Raw genomic sequence first — 23,541 nt, 5'->3', positions numbered from 1 at the left:
TTTGCTGATGTTAATTTCGCCATAAATCATGGGTAGGGATATAGCACTGTTAGCACAATATTCAACATGAAGCATCAACTTTCGACTGAAAACTTGATGTTAATACCCAAGCTAACTTGCAGGTGTTTGTCACAAATTATGGATAAAAAGCTGTTACTTTAGTGCATCACATATGTTGCTTGTATCCCTAAGAGAATGATTCTAGAAAGTCGCTAAGCCTACTAAAAGCCTATGCAGAATGAGTAAACAATCCGAAAACGAACAGCTTTTTTGAATAAATTTGTTCATCCTTATGAGCAGAGGAAATGTCATTGGCTCAAGGATTAACATAACTTAAAACTTGATACTAAACAACATACTAAAGAGGGTTGCAATTAACAAAAACACAGGAAGTGCAAGTATGAGTTGCAATATGCAAAATAAACAAAATCCTACCAAGTTCAGAATGTATTACTTCTGAACGGAATATTTCAAGTGTATTTCGGAGCAAAATTACCTACATAATTTCTCAACAATAATATTTGTTTCAAATTGGAAACATATAATAAAATTTAGCCAGCCATAACTAGTTAAACACTAGTGGTTGATGCTCAAGTCTCTGATTGATGTTCCTTTCTTCATCCGTCCTCTTTCTTTTCTCAAGCATGCATCCCTCAGAAAAGCATAGTTGGGGAGTTTTCAAAAGGGTGTAGACTGGAACCAAATCTGACTAATTCTGAAGATTTAAATCATACTTAAAATTGATTGATTTTTCCATTTGAATAATCCATTGCCCGCCTCTACACAGATTGCCACAGCTACTGCTCCATCTCTTTAATATTGGTCGAATTGGAATACATTACTAGCAATCTAGCATAGTTAAATTATCCACCTAACATACGCATGTCTCATTCCACACCAACACTTCAGCAGAATGCTATCAAGGGAAAGGAAATTGAGCATACTAAAACCTCGTACAGTCGCACTGCAAACACTAAGCACTCTGGAACCCGAATATGCGGAAAACACCTGCCAGAATTCCACCAAAAAAAATAGGGTGAAAATTTGAAGATTGTCCTCTCAAAAGGAATTGAGCTGCGTGCTAACAAAATAAATAAATGGATTATCAGCTTCAAGTATAAGTGCACAGAAATCTTACGACCTTCATCGGCTTGGTATTTGTTTTTATCATCTCCAGCATATGCAAGCAAGTTTGATTTTGGATTCCATTCAACACTATTCATTGCCGCCCGACAAGGTATTTGATGGATAGATCGTCCAGTTTCAATACTTGCCTGTTAAATTCAAGTCAAATAAATCAGATAAAGCATTTCCAACAATCATGACCAGATTGACCACACCTCACAAGGGGTTCTTAATGCCAATTGAACACAAGGAGTTTAGATACCAAACAGAGCGGTAGATTTAGGAAAGGGTTGGAATCAAATGTCAGCAAAAGAATATCTAGGGGACTTACTATGTCAATGAATAAATCTTCACTGGCTGAAGCAATATACTCTCCAGTGTGATTAAAACTTATTGTTCGGACAGGCCACCTGAGATTATTTAAAAAAAAAAAAAAAAAAAAAGTTACAGGAATATAGGAGGACCACAAATATATAAACATAAGATAAATCTGAAGTAATCTTACTCGAGTTTTACAAATGTTCGAACACATAGCATCTCTTTAATATCCCAAAGGCTGACCAATGAGTCAGCACTTCCAACAGCAAAATATCTGCCATTTATCCCAAATGTATCAACAGGACATGTTTCAATTAATTACAAGGAAAAAGTTATAAATGATGAATGATTTGATCTTTGTAACCAGTAGCCATGACCTATACACACGTCAATAATGAATTATTAGGAGAGAATACACGAAGTCAACAAGACACGACACAAAACCAACCTGAACACAGCCCATTTAAATAAAATGGTCAAATTATGTAATTATCCTACATTTTACATAGTTCTTGATAGATTTTGTGAACAACATGAAATTGACACACGACCAAACACGAACATGATAAGACACGACTTTTTGCCAGCTCTAAGCAAAATAGAGATGATTAATGACCAGAGTGCTACAAACTTAATACTAAGGATATTGATAACACTGCATAATCACAAGCTATGTAACTCAGACTTTTCATTTCCCTTTAAATACCAGAGTCAGATTCTTGACAAAATTAAGAAAGTACCAGTCTTGGATTTTCGACACTAAAAACATGGAAACTTTTCACAAAATAGACAAGTTGGACAACTGAACACAAGGGAATTCAGTAGCTGCCACCAGATTACCACCAGCACCAAAACTAATGACTACAACTAAAAAACAGATCTAATATCAGGAACAGAAAATCACACCATACAGCAACCATGAGAGTTTGAACAAAGGTATCTTAGCAAGAGAGCTGCAAGACATGATTCTTTTTTTTTTTTTTTTCCCTTGTTTTTCTTCCAACAAATGAAAGACAAAAATATTCCGTATCAGGATGGATAGATAAGTTGAGACAGAAGTCGGGATACCTTCCTAGTGGATCAATTGCAATACAATAGCAACCAGCAGTGTGAGCCGTAAGGGTGTCAAGTGCCTTCAAAGAGGGGTATGCAAGGACTTCAACAGTACCTATAGCGCAAAACATGACTGATATTGACATTTCCATTTGACAAAAGCACAAATCAATATTCTACATCAACAATCAAATCTTACCATTTCCAGTTGTCAGAAAGAACTTTTCTCCAGTCATGTCCCATGCAATCTCATTTACCTGCAAAAAAATTAGTAATAAATACATTATCAACTCTGTAATTGAACAAAAATATTGGAGCTGATTTTTTACACTAGCTTAATTTACTTTTACACTCTTCTACTTAGAACATGAGAATTAAGAGCACAGTTTCCATTGACTTTTACACATCTCTCTGGGTGAGAAAGAGTACGGAAGTTACCTTTCCACACAAAACCCCCAAAACTGTGAGCCATTCATATTCATTCAGGATAATGGACAACAAGGAACCAATGCATAGTTGCAAGCAAGTATATATAATAAAAAATAAAAAATGTTTATATTTAGTATAGGTATAGCAGGCCCAACCTGGGCTGCCTCTCTCAGGCCCCAAACACATGTTACACGGCCAGAAGTGCGTGGTGGTGACTGATGAACACCAACTCATGCTTGAACCAATTGGGATTTCCCCCACAGGAATGCATGCAGATAAATGCATCATAACTATAATAACCCAAATTTTTTAATTTTTCAAAAAGATTACTTTCTTTTTTGTGAATTTTCCTTCACTATGATCTTTAGTCATACAGTCATACTACAGAAAGATTAAAACGTGATCTTTTGGTTGACTTAAGCTTTCAACCTTTTAGCTAGCAGCTTCACTGCAATCATATAACTATTTGGTTTTCAACTAACGTTTAGAATTTCAGCTAGCTATGCCAAAACACAACCGTAATCTAAATGTTATGTCAAGTACTTAATCATGTGACCAATCACACTTATCAAGAACTACAAAGCAAAGGTGAAGTTGAATTTAAAACATTTCGAGGAAATAAAAAGCATAGAGACAAACTGACAGTAAGATGAAAGGAACTCACCTCATAATTGAACTTCCGTCTGTGAATTGGCTTAAATTTTCTAACATCTAGAATTGTTAGTTCATCATCCTACAAAAAGGAAAAAAAAATTATGGTTTTAGAATGAGCAAAAAACCCCAAAGCCAAGGTCAGGTGTGAGATGGCCTCTTCCAGCAATAGGGGGTAACAGCAAGCTGACATGCTGCCAACCATGCATTAGTGACATTCTAAAAGTGATCACAAAGAACAAAACTCAAAACAGTGTAAGAGCTACGCAAGAACAAGCATGAAAATTGCAGAGAATTACCCTGTTTCCAACAGCTATGTGTGCCCCATCAGGTTTATATGTAATGTTAATATTTTCACCACTAAGTTCTGCTTGTTGTGAGCATTTCCCACCTGCTCAGCACAAAGTCAAACATGCTAAGAGTCTCATTCTATTCAATATGTTGTAATACAAACAAAATTGGATGATTCATTGTTCTCACATCTGATCTTTACTTAAAAAGTTCAGTTATACAATCTCCGATTATTGTTCACTTTTCAAGGTAAATGTAAGATTTTAGTGATTATTCAACAGGAAAGAAAAGGGGGAAAAAAGGAGGGAAAAAAAGCCAATATGAATGGGGTTTTTGGCCTTCTAGTACGAAAGTCAATGAATGCAGCATCACCCCCTAACTAGTTAAATGGATGAAAAAGTCTTACAAAACAACACCGGGTAGATGGTGCTAATCAGAGAATATAAATATGTTTTTATGCGGGGTAAAAGTAATACCATCATATTAAATCACCCAATAGTAGGATAGGCAATGTCCATGAGGTCAAAATGAATATTCTTAGTGCTTGTTTAGTTGACATGGGAAAAGTATTAAAAAGCATGTCTGGAACCACCTATAGTTAGATCATATTTTAACTTTGTTTTGCTAGAGATGCAATAATAGGATGAGAATATATGGAACTTGTAGAAAGGAAGCATACAAACACAAAGATCACAAGTGACAACGTTCTGGACATGTGTAACTGTGTAAGTACAGCCTTACCCGATTCATTTCATACCCATGCAAACGATGTGAAAGGAAATTAATTGAAAACTTGAACATATAATAAACAGCACCTACTAGTTCTGGGATATAATTGTGGGAGCATCTAGGTGGCTTCTCTTTCCTTGATGAGAAGAGACTTCTTGTTCTATTTAGCAGGTATACTTAGGGAGTACTTGATTAGGCTAACGGTCACCAAAAAAAATAAAAAAATAAAAATTGCAATCATTAGAAGAGTAGCATTTGGTTATGTTAGGAAACAATAACCATGTTCCTGCTATTTACTCTCTGCACTATGCTACATGTCAACATATTTAAAATTGAATTGGGCTAGTATCAGTTGTTCTAATTCTTTGAGAGGATCTCCATCATCTAACACGGAAAATGCATGGACTCTGACTATTTCTTAAGTTATTAAAAAAAAAAAAAAAAAAAGTATTTTTTGCTTTAGGCAATTGTAAACCAACCAAAGGTCCAAAATTTTCCTCTACTTATCCTTCAACTTTGCTGAAAGTGTAAGCATGATATGCCACACATGATTGAGATAACCCAAAGAGAGTTGGACATTCATCATGAGTAGCACTGGGTAAGACAGAAGGAAAAAGTTCATGATGAAAATTAAGCCATAAAATGAGACGGTGGGGGCCATTATGCAATATAACTAGTTGCTTTTTCCACATCTATAAGCATCTAGATTATCTCGACTTACTGCGAGCATCCCACAAACGAACTGTTTTATCCCCTGATGCAGTTGCAAGTAGATCTGCGTGTTTGGGATCCCAACAAAGCTGGTCCACACTGTCAGTGTGCCCCTTAAATTCAATATCCTTTACCTTTCCCTGCAGTAGATATCAAAAGGATAAGGAATATAAACGCATACAAAAACACAAAACTATAAATACTATAATAGATGTATTTCAGACATGATAGCACTTGCCAGATCTAAGTAATATAAAATTTGCACAAGTCAGGATACCAACTCTTTATTATATCACCATGGTTACGTGGTAACCCAAAAAAAACCCAGTTCATGCCATCGTGAAAGGACTAATGGGAACTTAAAATAGTGTAGCACATTGCAATAGATGTTAACAGTGTCCAAGCCTTGACTCTAATAGGATGGAGTTGGGATCAACTGCATGAACCAAATTATTATATCCAGTGGTTGTAAACAAGGATCCTCTTACTTCATTCAATTTTAAGTACTATATGCTCCCGAAAACCAAATTTCTACTTATCATTTTTAACTTTATCCAAGTTATCTTGGCCTACCTCGACTTCTAAAATCCCGCATTGCAATAGACAAGAGATATCAAAACAGGTACTCCCTCCATCAAGATTTAATTTTCACATTTAGACTAGTCGAGAAGCATTTTTTGACCATTCAGGTATTAAAGAAGCATGTTTGCAGGATATTATCATTCTTTAAAACTATTATTAGTCGGGAAGGTTTTTAACACCAAGATAAGGTATATGAAAGAGTTGTGCAGTTATATGGTCTGAATGCTAAGGGCGCAGCTGAAAGTAGTAAAATTGGAGAAAAGAGGAAAGACTTTGGGAATTCTGATAACCAAAGTAATGCTAAGAGGTTTAGAAATGAAAACTCTTCATAGAAAGGTAACCAAAGTGTTAGTGATTCTCTTATACTTCCTCCATTTTTTATTAGATGCATCACTTTCCTTTTTAGTTAATAAATTATCTTTATCTCTTTCTTATCACATGGGCCCTCTATACTTTTTCGTTCTATCTCCCTCTACTCCAAAAATTGCCTAGAAGTCCGCAATTACAAAAGTGATGCATCTAAAAAACGGAGGAAATTTCGTATTTTAAGTTATTATACAGGTAGGAGAGACAATTATTGGGGTGTTACACTTAGAGTATCAAATGCACGACAGCTCAAGCTCCAACTAAAAAACGGCACTAGTAGGAAGAGCATCAGAGGTAATAGTTGAGTATCATATCAAACAATCAAAGACATTAAGGGATAAAGTATGCACGTCATAGTACAATATTCCAATAGGTCTCCCCGATCCACAAATCTAGTATCCACACAATATTTCAATAGGTCTACCTAATCCACAAATCTTGTATCCAAAACAATATTTTAATCAGTCTTCCCAATTAATAGGTCCCCATGAGGACACTAGGAAGAGAATAAGGGAAAGCTATGTTAATTGAACTCTTCATTTCACCTCAATAGTACCCATTTTGAATTCCCCATGGATATTGCGGCACTTCACTTTAGGCCAAAATTAAGGAATTTTTTCTCAGATTAGCCAAGCGCCTATATAAAGGAACCCTTTTAATCAAAATAAGAGCAAAACAAAGTTGAGACAAAGAGGGTATACAAGCAATTCTACAATCTCACCTCACAAGCTAAAGTGCATAAGACTGAAATAAATTAGAACCATCTTCTAGAGGGCAAGTCTATAATTTTCTGATACAGTAGGTTAGGCAAAGTCACAGTTTATTTAATACTAATTCCCCTCTCAATTAGTTCCGGCCACATCATCAAAATACGACTAGTCAACTACAAACATAAATTTCTAATTGAATCTCTTCCCCTCACCTGAAAAACCGGGATTCATTGCTCTCAACACGATTCATACACAGCTAAGTAGGTCACCTGGTCACTAAATAATCAATTTGACAACCCAATACAATAACACATTTCAACCACCAGTCTACCCGGTATTGATCCCCCATTTGGAGAACATATGCAATCTCACATCTAACCACTTACAACTTTAACAAAACCACCCAAAACAGATTCATTCAATCTTAGCAATGTTATACAAACATCAAATAAGATACACATTAATTGAGGAGTGCATAGAACCAATACTTACATGATTATTAGGTTCAATATGCCAAACTCGAGCTGTTTGATCAACCGAACCCGAGGCAAGCTTAGTTCCAATACAATTCCAAGCCACTGAATGCACCTTAATATATTTTGGAACACATTTACAATATTACTCACAAAACATTATACTCGCATGCAGGAAATTGGACCCAAAAAAAAAAATGAAAATCCTATATATAGGGCAATTAAAGCTAAAATTACCTTCTTTTTGTGACCCTGATATTCTCTACTGTAGAGATTCTTAAAAGGGTGCGTTGCATCCTCCGCTTTCTGCTGCGCCATTAAAATAAAGCTCTCTCTTTCTCTCTCCTCTTTGCGCACGGCGCTGCAACAGAGCCGTGCAAGAAATGAGCTATTTTGTCACACCCAGTATTAAAATCACACAATTCATCACATATTTTTTCGCATATATAAAATTAAAGACAAATAATAGAAATGCAATGCACAAATCTTGATTCAGACAGGCAGACAGCAATTCGATCAACAGAATTACAAATTCAATCAACAATTCAACAAAAGCGATAGTTCGGAGTACAATTATACATTAATTTTTGAAATGAAATTAGGGGCTACCTTGTTGTGCAAACGATGCTTCCAGTAGTGGAGGTTAAGCTGTGCGCGGCTGCCGGAGAAATTGGAGGCGAAGAGATGCGGCGGTGGACGGCGGGCTTCGTCGATGAAGTTGGAAGTGGGGGTACTTGCGTGAACCAGTTTTTGAATAACTAGGAAATTCAATGTGTACTGCAAGTCAGTAACTGTAGCCAACTAGCCATTACGTATGGGCGTGTTAAATACCGTATACGGTATACCGCTATAAAAAATATCAAAACTGCCAACATTTTAGTATGAGAAAAGGATAACTATGCCCTTAGTATTTCACCACTATCTTCTCTCTTGCCACCAATCACTCACACCTTGAAACCACTACCATGATCGACGACAACCACCACCACCCTGACTGACGACCCACCACATCCACCTCAATGACAACCCACCACTTTCCCTTGTCGGCGGGAAAGTTGTGGTTTTTTTTGTTTTTTATTTTCAGCTCCGGTAACCGGTTTTGGGCTTCGGTTGACGGAAATTAAAAAAAAAAAAAAAAACCACCACCTTCCCGTCGGCGAGGGAAGGTGGTGGGTCGTCATTGAGGGGGATGTGGTGGGTTCACCGGTCAGGGTGGTGGTGGTGGTCGTCGTCGCCGGTCGGAAGGGGTGGTGAATTAGTAGGGGTATGGTTGTTCATTCACACCAAATGTTTGTGGTGGTGATCGTTTTTTATGGCGGTGTTTACCAATCCACTAACAATTTACGACTTACAAATAACTCCTTCTGTTTATTTTTTTTAATGGTACAATGTGTTTACATATAGGGCTGTTCATCGGTCCAAGACCGGACCGGACCGAAGACCGAAAATTAGAATTTTAAGAACCGAAGACCGGACCGATTAAGCTGGGACCGAACCCAGACCGGACCGAAAGAATCAGTCAAACCCCGGACTGGACCGCTTTGGTCCGGTTTAAGAATTTTTAAAAAAAATCTAAGTTTTTAATAATTTAATGAAAAAGTCGAAAAAAGTAAAGGAAAAACTATATTTTAATGTCTTTTTTGTATGTTTAGTACAAAAAAGCTCATAAAATTAAAGTTTTCTAAGCTTATTAAGGATAATCTTAACCATTATTTAAGGTTTCACACATAATTTTAAGCAAAAAAATAGGGTTTTGAACCGGACCGTACCGAAGACCGAAACAATAAATTTCTAGACCCGAAGACCGGACCAATTAATTCTGTCTGGTCCTGGGGTTGGTCTGGTCTGGCCCGGTCCATTTTTTAGGTCTGGACCAATTTATGAACACTCGTATTTACGTATTTGTCGAGGCATAACTTTGACCAAATATGTCTTTTAATTAAATAAGCTAAAAGACACACGCAATGCATACGTGTGTAATATAAAAAAAATTATTATTCTCTTTTTTTTTTCTTCATAATGTTATTCTCCTTTTGTAATAAAATACCAAAAGAATTAGTGGGTTTAAAAATTGTTGATGCATAAAAAAAATAGTAATTACAAAATAAATATGTTATTTAAAAATAATATGTTGATGAAGTCATGTAGGATAAATAATAGGAATATAGGATATGACTTCTAAAAAATAAATTAAAAAAAGGATGAAAGATAATTTTTTTTTTTAAAAGGGTGGTATTTTTTATAAAATAATAAAGAATAAAATGAGAGGGGTATTTAGGGAAAGTGAAATTTATCATCCAAAAGTCTTTCTCACTTTATATATTATTATAGATATTAATAAAAATTATAAGAAATTTAATTTTTAAAAAGGCATTGTGACAAATCTAAAATACCAATAGCATATTACATAATTGTATATATTATACGGAGTACTAATTAATAATCAGTAAGGCCAGCCAGAGTATAAGAGTTTATGAATACTCGTAACAAATTACACTCCGTCCGTATCTTATTACTTGCTCTAGTTCCTTTTGCGGCCGTGTTTAATTAGTTATTTCATTTTCTTTTGAAAACTTTTAACGATATTTTACTATTTTTCTATCCACTAGTGGTCTCCTCATATCGGCATATCATAAGTTTTTGCAAGCATCGGATGTACTAGTAAAATTTAATGTATATCCAGCTATTGTTTATCAAAATTTACCTATATCCCTACATTTAAAAAGTTTGAGAAAACTCTTATGAATAGTGTACGGACATTTATACCCCCTAAGAATGTTTGTTTACTTATTTGCTCTGATTGAAGTTGTTTGTCTCTTTATTTTTAACATTTTTAAGAATAGTATGCGGACAATTACACCCCTAAAAACATTAGTTTATATATATTCTCTCATTAATGCAGCCAACAACTAAATTTGAGGCAATATAAAACCAAAACAGCTTTCCGGACATGGCTAGCTATGACGCTCGCATTTGTTACCCTTAGTTTCATAAAAGTTATCTTTTTTACTCAATTACCTTTATCTCACAAAATTACCTTAAATAATCAAAAGTTACTTATATTACCCAATTACTTTTATTCTCACAAAGTTATCTTTAGGCTATCAAAAGCTACCCCATATTACCTAGTTACCATTGTTATTAGAATTGCGATCCGAATCTTAGGATCGTACGATCCTGCGATCCGAATCTTAGGATCGTACGATCCTACGATCCAATTTTTACCAAACGATCCGGATCATTAGCAAAATTGTAATTAAGTGGGATTAATTGAGTTATGCACTTGGTATTGTAGGAGACTTTAAGTTAGGTGATTTCTAGCATTTTAGAAAGACAATATAAGGTATGTTCGCGTACTCGGTATTTACTAAAGCGTGTAGAAGCATGCTAGGATTTATTTAATTAACTCCAAGTTAGTATCATGCTAGGAATTGGTTGGAATTGTTGGATTGGATTGGTTTTGTGAAGTTGGATTGGTTTTGTTGATTGGTTTATGAGGCATGATTTATTTGAAATGAATTATTGTTGGAATTTATGATGTTTGGAATAATGTATATGGACCACAATTTTATTATTGGCATGTTTAAAGGCTTATTTGATTAAACTAAATGTTTAATTTGGTTTGGAATAATAAATTTGAATTTTATTATGGTTCATATAATTTTTATTGATGCTATAAGCATGGGAATTGAGCTATTAAGGGTCTTAGAACACAGGGATAAATTATATTGTGGTGCCTACGTGCACTTAAGGTGTTTATACACCAAGGGATAGGGTTTGCGGTGCTTTATGCGCTTAAGGTGTTTCTACACCGAGGTAGTTTAAAAACAGTTCAAGAACTAAATTGGAATGTTTGATTACTTGAATGATTCATGTTGGTTGATTATGTTGATTGATTGAGAGTCATCACCAAGTTTAAAATGTGTAAACAACGTAAAGTGAAAGATGTTACGCACCAAAAACTCTTACAACGTATATACCTTGAGTATGAACATATGGGGGGAGTTATGTGACTCTATATTTGATCAATAATTCTACTGGGGGTACAAAACGTTGTACATTCTTTTTTATTATTATGATGCATAGGACGTCCGTCACTTTCATGTGACATCTATGCCTACTTGGTTAGCTTCTGGAGTAATTTACCTCAATTTATTTGGGGCAGGGATTTGGTTGGAAACTCGTTCGATGCGTAATCAAAGTAAATAAAGTAATGAGTCCATGTTATGTCTATTGTTTGTAGGTTGGTTGAACACTGAGGAAAGATAAGTTATGTTGTTATTGCTAGGATGCTATCATGTTAGTGTGTTTCCTTTTACGCTTATGTACACAACATTGCTGATTGTTTGTGTTTTGTGTGTGTTTGGCCTTGTCTTTATCTTGGCCCTAAAACGATCCATTTCTTATGGTGAGTAGTAGGGACAATTAAAGAGCAGCTTTTCAGGTGTTGCAGCATGTTCATGTTGGGGCTTGACCGAAGAGCGAATCCTATTCTAGTTCTATTTCAAATATGTGTTTATTATTGATTATTGGTTATTATTATTATTTGAGGATACTATCGCGTTGGTTTTAAAATAATGGTTTGGCTTTAAAAGGGCCTACAATGGTTCCAAGTTGTAGGTGTGACTTTGTTTGACTTTACTTTGCTTGGTTGAACTGTTACTTTGTTAGACTTGTACTTTGGTTTAAAAGGTTTGAAAAATGTCTTCTGCTTTGTATCTTTGATAAATGATTTAGCCGTTATCACGATGGCGGTAATGCCTTAATTATTTTCTATTTCATATTTTAAAAGGGTAAAACATGTATTTTAAAGGAAGAAAATTTTTAGGGTGTTATACATCGATCCCACCCGATCCTGAAAATCAACTAAATGGTGAGGAATTTCAGCCTAAGTATGGTAGGATCGGATAGGATCGCGTAGAATCGTGTAGGATCGTACGATCGTACTTGATCCTATGTAGGGCTTGCAAATGGATTAGGTCGGGTCGGGTTCGTGTTCGGGTCACCTAATTTTGGGTTAGCAACCCCCCAACCCGACTTGATCCATTTAACTTTTTCGGGTTGGAAATGTTGACCTAAACCTGATAATTTCGGGTTCAGGTCAACCCAAAATTGACTTGACTTTTTTTTTTTTTTTTGGTTCTAAATCAAGTTTCTTTGACCTGAAGCTGATTTTTTAAAAAAAGTTCATAAATTTTCATTTCAAATCTAAATAAACAACAAAGTAACAATCCTAAATTCCTAATTAACGATTACAACCCAAATTTTTTTTTTAAAATTAAATATCATACCTTACAGATTATGCATTATAGGATATATAACAAAAACATGAGAATAGTACTGTAAACATCATCAGACATCAGCTTCATCACACCCTTGTGTCCTTTAATTTCACTAATTAGAACTTAAGCCTTGCTAGTTGATACTATCACTAGTGCCGCCGCCACCACCTCTCATTCTTCCATAATTTTAATGCGTGGGAAGTCTGGGAACTACCTGCCCCTACCTTACTCTTGAATTGCAATATGGATCTCCACGGTTGAAGAGAGAGAAAATTGAGAGGAAAATTGAAATAGGAGAGAGAAAGAGCTTCTTATGGCTGTGAGAAGTGAGGCTAAGAGGAGTGAGACTATGAGACTGTGAGTTTTCGGGTCAAGAATCTCAACCCAAACCCGCTATTTTCGGGTTGGGTTTTCGGGTCGTGTCAGCTTTTTCCAGCCCTAATCCTATGTGATCCTACTAGTTTTTTAGATTATTTAGTATTCTAAATTATTTTTTGGTTGTATTGTCTTAAATATGGTCAATTAGTTCAAAATTATTGGTTTTAGCATCAATTTTACCTCGAATCACATGTAATAAGTATTATTATTGTCTTTTATCATCCCTTTTACAAGTTTTTGTAGGATCTTACGATCCTACGATCCAATTTTACCGATCCGATCCTTCACCTTTTCGATCCAAAGTAGGATCCTGATCCTGACAACATTTCCAGTTACTTTCACAAAATTATCCTTAAACTATCAAAAGTTACCCATACTGTCACAAAAGTTACCCATATTTTTTTTCTTTTTTTCCCGCCACATAGTAATTTACTATGCACCTGATTTTATAACTTTTGTCTAGCCTTTTTCATATTCTTTCCTCTCTCCACTTATACTCACTTTCGATTTTCAGATTTTTTTTTCTATTTTTCAGCCAACCCCTTCCATCATAAAATGATACTCCCTTAATCCCTTAATGATAGTCCCTTTTGGCCAAATTTTAGTCCCAAAATGTTCACTCCAAGCTTTTCCAAAAACCATTAATATTAATTTTATTTTTACCAAAATTCCCTTCAATTCTCAACAATATTTGTGCAAATTTAGCTTTCCCATGTAAATTTTGCATTTTCATATAGTACTTTTATTACTTTCTCTTTCTATTTTTTTGCATACCCCATGAAAATTTACATTTCCAATGTAATTTTACTACTTATTTAAGTTTCTTAATTCCCGTGAAATTTCACCGAAAGGGATTATCATTAAGGGACGGAGGGAGTATTTTCTACCATTGGCTTTGTTTGATTCATTATTAGTAAAGGAAAAGATGAGAAATGAAGGGAGGGGAAATTAAACAAAGGAAGAGAAGAGAAAAGAAGGAGATTTTATTTGTCAATGTTTGGTTAATGAAAGTTAATGAAGGGAAGAGAAAGGAGATACGAAATATGCTTTTATTTTTCTCTTTTCAGTCAAATTCCTCCAATTTTAGGATGAAAGAAAGCTGAAAATTTATAAAGAGACTTTCCTTTCACTTTCCTTCCTTTCCTTTAAATTCTCATGTCATTCATTAAACCAAACATGGGAATATATTAAAGGAAAAATGAAAACTAATAAGCCCACCTTTGCCACTTCTGCTCAAAACAATCCCACCTTTTTGAAATCTAGAAACAATCCCACTTTTAACCCCCCATATGCTCAAAATGATCCTTTTTACCTATAACCCCCTCCCTTTTTTTTCCTTTTTTGACGAGAAGAAAAGGGATTTCATTAATTAAATATAGTCAAACGACACTTACATATAATTCCTAAGAAATCAAGAATTCCAACACAAGTATATAACATCTTAAAACTAAATATATCGTAGATTTGATCAACAATCGACTTAATAAAAAAACTTCATCTGAAGCAATACAATCTGTGAGTTTGCACTGATTCGGCTTGAAATGCGTAGTCGTTTGAGTGAAAATACCCATGTAATCCTCTAGATTCTTTTAGAGATTATGAAACCCTAGATCTTCAATTTTCGCCGTTGTGAGAATTTTTCAAACTCAACTTTGAGCCCCACTGTGATCATGCCTTTAAGCAAGGTGGCGCCCAAGAGGAAGGAAGTTAGAGATAAAAGAGTCGCCAAAAAGTTTTAGGAGCTTGTAAACCGTTTACGGGTGTGAAGGTTACACCCCATTCACGATCACGGAGATCACTAACTCCATAGTGGTCCGGAACCATGACTGGATATTCGGGGATAATGGTACGAATCCAGCCTAAAGGGATTGAACCCACCCTAAATCGGCCTCTACTTAATTCTTATGATATTTATGTGCGCTTTCCGATCAACATACATACATCAAGTTAATCCTAAGCATATTTAATCTACGTTGGTTGATTATTAATGTAAAAATAAATCTAATATTGGTGATCACTTGAATTAAAATCATATTAGCCTAAATCAAAATTATTAATTATCTTATTAAGCGTGATTTCAAGTACAAATTCCCTTTAAACCTGCAAGAAGGGGCGTGATCAAGTAATAACAATCAATCAAGCAACATAATAATTGACACAACAATCATCATCATAATAACAAACCACAATTAGCAAGATCCTAGGCATGATACTAAATGGATTAATAAGAAACCCTAGCATGTCACCAACAAAAATCATAATCGAAGCATTATTCTAAACATGATACTAGAAATTAACATGGTATTAGAAATATTAATTACACCCTAAACATGATCTAGAAATTAAAATCAACATCCTAACATGATACTAGAAATCAGAATAAACATCCTAACATGAACTAGGGATTAAGATAATATTCTAAGCACGATTTCTATATTAAAAGAATAATTAAGTAATCGAATTATTATCTTGATTTCTAGTAATTAAGATAATATTCTAAGCATCATTACTATCTTGATTTCTATCAAAATAATACACACGTTAGTAAATCAAATAAACCAAATAAATCAAATAAGAATTGAAATATAGATTTAGGACCAAACCCTCACAACTATCAACCTTTCACGTCGAGGTCGAAGGCAACTTCGAGATTGGCTAGTAGTATTTGAAACTCGTGATGGAGGTATGGTGTTTGATTAGTGAAAGTATCAAAGATGTGTGTTATAACGTGTTTAGGCTAGGCTAAGAAAAGAATCAAGAAAGAGAGAGAAAGTATTAGAGAAGGGATTTGATGATGATTGTTGGTGATTGATCAAACTTGTTGATGATTGAAAACGGGGTGAAATGACCTTTATTTATAAGGAAAAAAAAGGGTCGAAGGATTAGAAAAGAGTCAGGATCCGAATCAGAATAAAACAGGTTCTATCGCGGCGCGACAGCTTTGTCGTAACGCGACAGGTCTATCGCGGCGCGATAATCCTGCAATTTTGCGGTTTTGGTTTTTATCTTAACTTTTGATCCAGAAATCGGAATAAGATAAATAATATGTCGTTGGAAAGCTGTGGAAGTTTAATTTCCAACCTAATTATAATAAGGTTGATATCTTTTATAGAATAAAAGATATGATCGAAATAGTGGAATAATGTCAGTTTTGGATAAGTTTGGTATTTTAGTCATATCTTTTCCGTTTCTTATCAGAATTGGGATTATGATATATTATTGGAAAGATAATTTCAAGGGCTATCCAACCATCTAAGATTTGGATAAAAATTATGAGACACAAAATTCAGTTAAGACCGGGATTAGGATTATCAAAGAGAAGTTTTATTCAATCTCAAACTCTTTGATCTTTATCTTTTCGAAAAGGATAGATTAGAACCTTTTAGATGATTCTAGAAGCTCCTAATTGGTTTAGGATTGGAAATAAGGTATTTAGACCCTCACATGATCACTGGGTCGTACATAAGGTGGACCTAGACTCGTTTTGGGCTTGGTATAGTATTTTGGCCATAACTTATTCATTATAAGTCGGATTTGGGCTTATAATATATCGTTGGAAAGCTCTTTTCAAGATCCATTCAACTAAGCAATAATTGGACCAGGATTATGGACCAAAATAATCTGGTTTAGATGTTTTTATAAGTTGGACACGAAATGAATGATTTTAAGGACATGAAATGAATGATTTTGGATTAAAAGACACATAATGAATGATTTTGGGTTAAAACATTTTAAGAAAGGTTATAAATATGGTCAAGGTTTAAGGAAACTTCACGAGACTCTTCAACTCGTTACCAAACTCGTTAATCAAAACGTGAAAGATACTCATCACTGGGTTTGGTTTTTGGGGAGACACAATCAGGTGTCTATAGCCATACAAATAGAAAAAGAAAATAAACTCAAGAGAAAAATCATCATCCTAAGGATGCGACCTATTTATTGAATGCAATTAAAATGTTTCTGGGGTTACCACTGGTAAGGAAACTAGTGGATGCCCCTACAAAGATTCACAACTGAGACCAAGAGGAAAAGAGATGGTAGAGATGGAGAGAAAAGGGAGAAGGGAGAAGGAAAACCTTAAAAAAAATACCTACCAATGGAGGCTAGGAAAACCCTCACAAGGGAGAAACCCTAGAGAGAACCAAAAAAACCCTCCCCATGAGAAACCTAGAGGGAATAATTTTTTTTCCCACATGTAACCTATTTAACAGGTTATTATTATCATTATTATTTTTTTAAATTCTATCTCTTTCCTACCTCCCACCTTCCTAACCCTTTTAATGGAAACACCACTATCAACCCACCACCACCTAACCACTGAACCCCAGCTGACCCTACGACCTTACCCCATCTGAGCTAGCAACCCAACCAAATCCCACCCAAACCCTAATCTCGCCTAACCTTCACCATTATTGTTATTGACTATGGGATGTTATATGGTTGCTACTTTTTGTCACGACCGTTAGGCTATTTAAATGGGGGAGAGAAAACTCACACGTCACTAGTGGAGAATAATTGGACAAGGAAAAGGAAAAGCAAGGAGGTGAAATTAATTCAGGCTGGCGGGGAAGGGGTGGGGCTGGTTAGACTGGCGGGGAAACGGGTGAGGCTGTCTCCGGCCAACAGGGAAGGGGGTGGGCATGGCGGGGGACTGGTTCAGGTAGGCTAGGAAAGGTGATAATTTTTTTTTTCTGGTTTAAATTATAAAAAAAAACTGGTTTATACTATTAATTTTTTTAAAAAATTATTTTTGAAAAATAGAACCAATCAGAAGGTGACACGTGGCAATTCACCTCCTAAAATCGGTTACCAACTTCTCAAATCAGTCAAGGGATCATTTTAAGCAGGTAGGGGTTAAAGGTGGGATTGTTTTCAGATTTCGAAAAGGTAGGATTGTTTTGAACAGAAATGACAAAAATGAGATTATTAAGGCTTGTTTAGTTCACCTTATTTTTGCTGATCTAGTCTTATCTGATCTGATCTATGATCTAAATTGATTGATTTTTTAGCGATAAAAAACCACACATAAAACGATGATCTAAATAAAACTTATTTTTTGTGATCCAATCTAATATGAACGTATTTTTTGTGATCTGATCTAAACTTATTTTTTCTTAAATAAGAAAATATAAGTTGAACTAAGCAAGGCCTTAGTTTCCATTTTTCCAATATTAAAACCATTTCCTTTCTTTTCTTCCACTAGGCGAAAATTGCTAATCAGCACCGATTCAAAACCCCCATTTCGCACCGGTTTTGAACCGGTTCTGATTTGAGAGATGCCAAATACCAAGACTTTTCGCACCAGTTCAAAACCGGTGCAAAAACTTATTTTTCGCACCGGTTCTTGATGTGAACCGGTGCGAAAAGTCTCCAAAAAATTAAAAGAAAAACGTTTAGCACCGGTTCTTGATTTAAACCGGTGCAAAAGGTGGCCAAAAAAATTTAAAAAAAAAAAACTTTTAGCACCGGTTTTGTTCCAAAACTGGTGCAAAAATGCCTCAAAAATTTTTTTTTTTTTTTTTTTTGTGCATTTTTTTTCACTTAAATTGACATATAAACACTAACATATATATAAAGTTACATATTTTCATTAAAAATGGACAAGACAACATTGTAAGTGGCTGCAAGGGCTCAAGAACAACATACTATTTTAGTGATTGTTATTTTTCTTCAGTTTGGCTACTGTTCTATGTTGATGTCCTGTTCCTGGTCTGAGTTCCAGCAGGAGCTGTCCTGGTCTTGTGCTGGTGGCTGCTCTGCTGGCTGCTGTGTTGTTGTGTGTTCAAGCTGACAGGCTGCTCTACTGTTTGCTGTGCTGCTGTTTCTATTCTGCTGCGTTGTTGTGCTTCTGTCTTGTTCAGGCTGGCTGGGCACCTGTTTTGCTTCTGTGGCCGTGTTTCTACTCTGTTCAGGCTGTATGGGTGATCACTTAAGTGATCACACCAAGGATTATAGTTTTCAACCAAGGGGACTCACTTCTAAGATTTGGCCCTCTCTGATCGCTCTCTTTTTCTTACTGCTCATTTTCCTCTTTAAGTAAATTACTCTCTTCAGCATCATAGTCCTCTACTTTAGCCCTCGCTGACCTCTCTTTTTCTACTCGAGCTAGCAGTGAGGACCTGCTTGATTTCATCCACAATTGCTTAGACTTGACCTTCATCCAAAAGAGTCCTAGATTTAACTGTAAATAAAAATAGAGGGGGAAAAGTCACATGTTACAATAATAAAGATTTAACTGTAAAATAAACAAACTTCATTCAACAAGAGCAAGGAACTAAACCCATATAGCATCAACTCTCTTTCTCTCTCTTCCCCTCTCTCACACGCACACAAATACATGCACATTGACACACACACAAATACCAAAAAAATTAAGGCAAAATACAAAAAGAAACATTTGGAGCAAGTGCATCTAACAAACAATCCAGTAATCTTAAAAGCCTGAGGTTTATAGCCAAAAAGCATGATAGGTACCTTTCATCATCGGAATCTTCAATATCATTATCAGTCTGCAGAGGAGATGGTCACATTAGGTATAAGCTAAGCTGACTAAAGAAGAAGAAGCATAACAGTACTCATATAAGGAAGGAAATCCTGCCTTAAAACAAGCCGGAAAAAAAAAATCATAATAACAAGCCTTAAAACAAGTTGTGTGCTCATATAGATAGCAGATATAGTAATACACATTATATAAGACAACATTTGGTCTGAGTAACATGTAATAAAGCAATCCTCCAGACATCACAGCACTTCCCCTCCTCCAAACTTGGAATGGTACTGACTACTTAAACTTTTTCTTTAAGCCTGATCTTTTCTCTTGCTGCCATTTCCTGGCTTCCATAATTGCCGGGGTTCGCTTACTTGGAGTAGTTTCACCTTGAGGAAATAAATCAGGAAAAAGCAAAAAGCAATTATATCAGGCAATTACGTAGACATTGCTGTCAATTATCAGGATCAAAATTATGCAAAGCAGTTTACCAAAAGTTCCATTGCTGTCCACTGTAAGAGATCTGACAAGTTTTATCAATTCCTTTGGTTCTTTCCTAGTCACTTGGTCAGAGAAAACATCTACCAACATGAGCATACAACTCCAAATTGAAATGCAGCAAATTAGATTGTATAATTATCGTCACAGAATTAAATGTTAAGCAAACTGATCAAAAGACTATAAACGCCGGACAACAAGAATGAGGAATAAGTTGATTTAGTTAATTGCTGCCCTGCAGCCACTGTCCAGTACCAATTATGTATGTGATATCCTTAAGTATGCTTTTAAAGTATTTGCATTGCTATTTTGAGATAAACTATTCTTAAGCTTGCTAATATAGTTAGTGTAGTCATACAAGTTCAAATGTTAGACATCATAGATCTAATAAAGGCAATAAGCGGGAAAAAAAAAAAACAGAAAACAAAACAAAAATTGAAGAACAATGAAAGAACAGGGAGGGATTTGTCAAGCCTAATCCAGTAGAGAATGATAGATCATGTAAATCTGCATCCCCCCCCAATGGTCTACAAGGTCAGAGGATCAATTCTGCATACCCAATTCCATACATAGTAAAACTAGCATAAGGATAAAGAACATCTGAACATACCGCGGACTCGGCAACTCCTTAATCTCCCTCGTTGTCGGGTTTACCATCAACATATTGCTTTTCTCGTCACAAACAAAAACTAAACCATCACAACAACACACATTATTAACAAGGGTCGAACCAAAACGATGATCATCAAAACAGAGCTTAGTAGCAAAAGTGGTAATTTTGTCGAACAGGTGGTGGGCATTATTCAAGTGGGTAGAATACAGGTAATTGGATTCCTCAGAAATAAAGATTAGTGATTCTTATAGTAACAATTCTATGCTCAATCGTGACACACAAAGCTAACAGAAAATTAGTCAAAATTTCTCGAATTATCCCAAATTTTCCTCACAATTAAAAATCCTTAATCTCGAATCCAGAAAAAAACTTAATTAGTAGAAATCAAACCGAATTGAAGAAAAAATCATACTAAAATAAGCTGGTAGAAATTAAGGATTAATAAATTCAACCAATTAAGGAGAGAGAAATTCGAGTATGAGAATGAAGTAGAGCTAAATTTGTAGTGTTGTATTGAAATTTCTACTATTGCAATAGAATATGGAGTACAATGGACCAACAATGTATGTTGGAGAGTAAATTGAAATACCAATACTAATTTTGCGTAGAAAAGACATGAATCTCACAAACAAGAAGAATAGTTCAAATGAGGACTAAAAACCACTCTCATGATTTGAACCCCATAAACAATTGCCCAAACATAACTAGTTTTGGAGGGCAACAATCTTATAAAAACCAAGATCCCACACTAAGCTAACACACTGAACTACTGAAGTGCAGCCAAGAATATACCTTTTATCTTCTCATACTGCAAAAAGTAAGCTGTTTTTCTATGAATTCATAAGTCTAGCATTCGCAGATGCAAATTTTAACTCTTCCTATCATCTCTAAATTGTCAAAGTAAAACCGAGTTCCATTTTACTCCAACTACTATATTTCAATCTAGACTAGACTTCATAAGTCTTTGGCAATTGGTATTTTAAAGCACAAATTAAGAGCCAAGTACATGGAAAATATAGAATCAAGCACAGTTCAATAGAGCAAAGACAATTACTTTTAATTAGCAGCAAACCACAACCTATCAATAGCTAATAACTCTGCAATACAAGAAGATGAAAAAACATAAACACTATGAAGTCAAAAATATGACCTCAGAATTACCACCAGCAATGGTATCCTAAATCTCCTGCATCTCGGGATCACCCTCATCGCCACCGCCTTTCTTTCGCCTCAAACTCAATTTCAGGAGCAGGCTTCTTATCTTCATTAAAAGCGTTGTTACCTCCATTGTTGTTGGTATCAGTTTCTCCAGCCATCTTCAACAAATTTCAAACATTGTTACATCAATTAAACCCAAAATTTCAAAGCATTTAACATGAATAATTGGACCAAAAGACCAAAATATAACGCAAAGCTAAATAACCCAGAAACCCTAACCTCAAATTTCTGATTTTTGGTTCAAAATTGATTCGAATTTGTTGTTTTTGAAGACGCACGCACATCGAATTGATTCAAAATATACGGACCCAGAAACCCTAACCTCCAATATTGTAGAAAGAGAGAAGGAGAAGGAGATCGAAAGAGAGAAGAAAGGAAAAGGAAAGTGGCGGTTATGGAGAGGGAGATCGAAGGAGAGAGAAGGAGTTTGAGGAAAGTGCTGAGAGAAAGCTCAGAAGCCCCTTCAATGGAGAAATTCGAGTACGCTTCAATGGAGGAGAGAGAGAGGCAGATCAGATGAGAGAGGGGAAAGATCGAGGAAATGAAAGAGAAAGAAATAGTATATCCAGGTTTTTTTTTATTTTACAATAGATTTCACACCGGTTCGAACCGAACCGGTGCGATTAACTCATTTTTCGCACCAGTTTGGTTAGAACCGGTGCAAAATCCCATTCTCCCTTTTTTTTTCTCTCTTAAAAAATCTTTTTCGCACCGGTTTAATAGGAACCAGTGCGAAAAGTCTTTTTCCCAATCCCGCCCATTTCTTTTACCACCGGTTTTCAAGAACCGGTGCGAAAAGTGCGGTGCCTATTTCACTTTTTCTACTAGTGTTCCAGCCACATCCCTTCAACCAAAAAGGGTCTAAAATCCCGTGTATGGAGAAATGAAATTAGTACTCCCTGTGTTTTTTTTAAGTGCCCCGCATCCCACAAACAACCGTTTTTTAAGTGCCTGTAGACACTTGATTATGTCTCCTTAAAAACCAAACCCAGTGATGAGGAACTTTCACGTTTTGATTAACAAGTTCGGTAAAGATTTGAAGAGTCTCGCGAAGTTTCCTTAAACCTTGATCATATTCCTAACATTACCCAAAATGTCTTTAAACCTCAAATAATTAATTTCGTGTCCTTAAAATCATTCATTTCGTGTCTAATTTATAAAAACGTCCAAACCTGGTTATTTTGGTCCATGTTTCCAGTCTTGTTATTGTTTAGATGGATGGGGTTTGAAAAGAGCTTTCCAACGATATATTATAAGCCCAAATCCAACTTAAAACGAATAAGTTATGGCCAAAATACTAAACTGATCCCAAATTGAGCCTAGGTCCACCTTTAGTACAACCAAATAGTTATGTGGAGTCCAAATATCTTATTTAGGCCCTATATGATTATATTCCCAATCCTTAACCAGTTAGGAAATTCTAGAATCCTCTAAAAGGTTCTAATTTATCCTTTCCGAAAAGATAAAGATTACGAGTTCGAGATTGAATAAAACTTCTCTTTTGATAATCCTTATCCCGTTCAAATTCAAAGATGTTCGGATATATTTCACCATCATAATTCCATTAGAAATCAAACTACGTACAACTTGAATATCCTTTAAAACCATCGCGCAACACCAGAACTGA

At 35.4% G+C, this 23,541-nt stretch overlaps 1 protein-coding gene and 1 long non-coding RNA gene across 5 annotated transcripts; both read right to left on the bottom strand.

The window, feature by feature from the left end:
- Positions 1-329: 329 nt before the first annotated feature.
- LOC110717045 (THO complex subunit 3-like) lies at positions 330-8,242 on the bottom strand. Of its 2 annotated transcripts, none has more exons than XM_021895682.1 (12): positions 8,048-8,242; positions 7,676-7,826; positions 7,458-7,553; positions 5,318-5,447; positions 3,876-3,967; positions 3,590-3,658; positions 2,696-2,753; positions 2,512-2,611; positions 1,631-1,717; positions 1,457-1,535; positions 1,142-1,274; positions 330-1,008 (listed from the first exon to the last, which is right to left on the bottom strand). In XM_021895682.1, exons 2-12 carry the CDS (start codon positions 7,754-7,756, stop codon positions 974-976), a joined length of 960 nt encoding a protein of 319 aa, XP_021751374.1. In that variant the 5' UTR covers positions 7,757-7,826; positions 8,048-8,242; the 3' UTR covers positions 330-973. The 2 variants fall into 2 exon arrangements, with proteins under 2 accessions (XP_021751374.1, XP_021751373.1); XM_021895681.1 differs by having other exon boundaries at positions 7,676-7,799.
- A 10,391-nt stretch (positions 8,243-18,633) lies between these two features.
- On the bottom strand, positions 18,634-22,194 carry LOC110716932. Of its 3 annotated transcripts, XR_002510630.1 has the most exons (5): positions 22,134-22,194; positions 20,694-22,012; positions 20,077-20,148; positions 19,573-19,974; positions 18,634-19,279 (listed from the first exon to the last, which is right to left on the bottom strand). It is a non-coding gene; the product is annotated as an uncharacterized LOC110716932 (long non-coding RNA). The 3 variants fall into 3 exon arrangements; XR_002510628.1 differs by having other exon boundaries at positions 20,077-22,012; XR_002510629.1 differs by having other exon boundaries at positions 18,634-19,269; positions 20,077-22,012.
- Positions 22,195-23,541: the final 1,347 nt, after the last annotated feature.

Source organism: Chenopodium quinoa, unplaced genomic scaffold (assembly GCF_001683475.1).
Source record: "Chenopodium quinoa cultivar QQ74 unplaced genomic scaffold, ASM168347v1, whole genome shotgun sequence".
NCBI lineage: Eukaryota > Viridiplantae > Streptophyta > Magnoliopsida > Caryophyllales > Amaranthaceae > Chenopodium > Chenopodium quinoa.
Note: the sequence above shows the minus strand (reverse complement) of the source record. Positions and strands in the feature narration are given on the sequence as shown.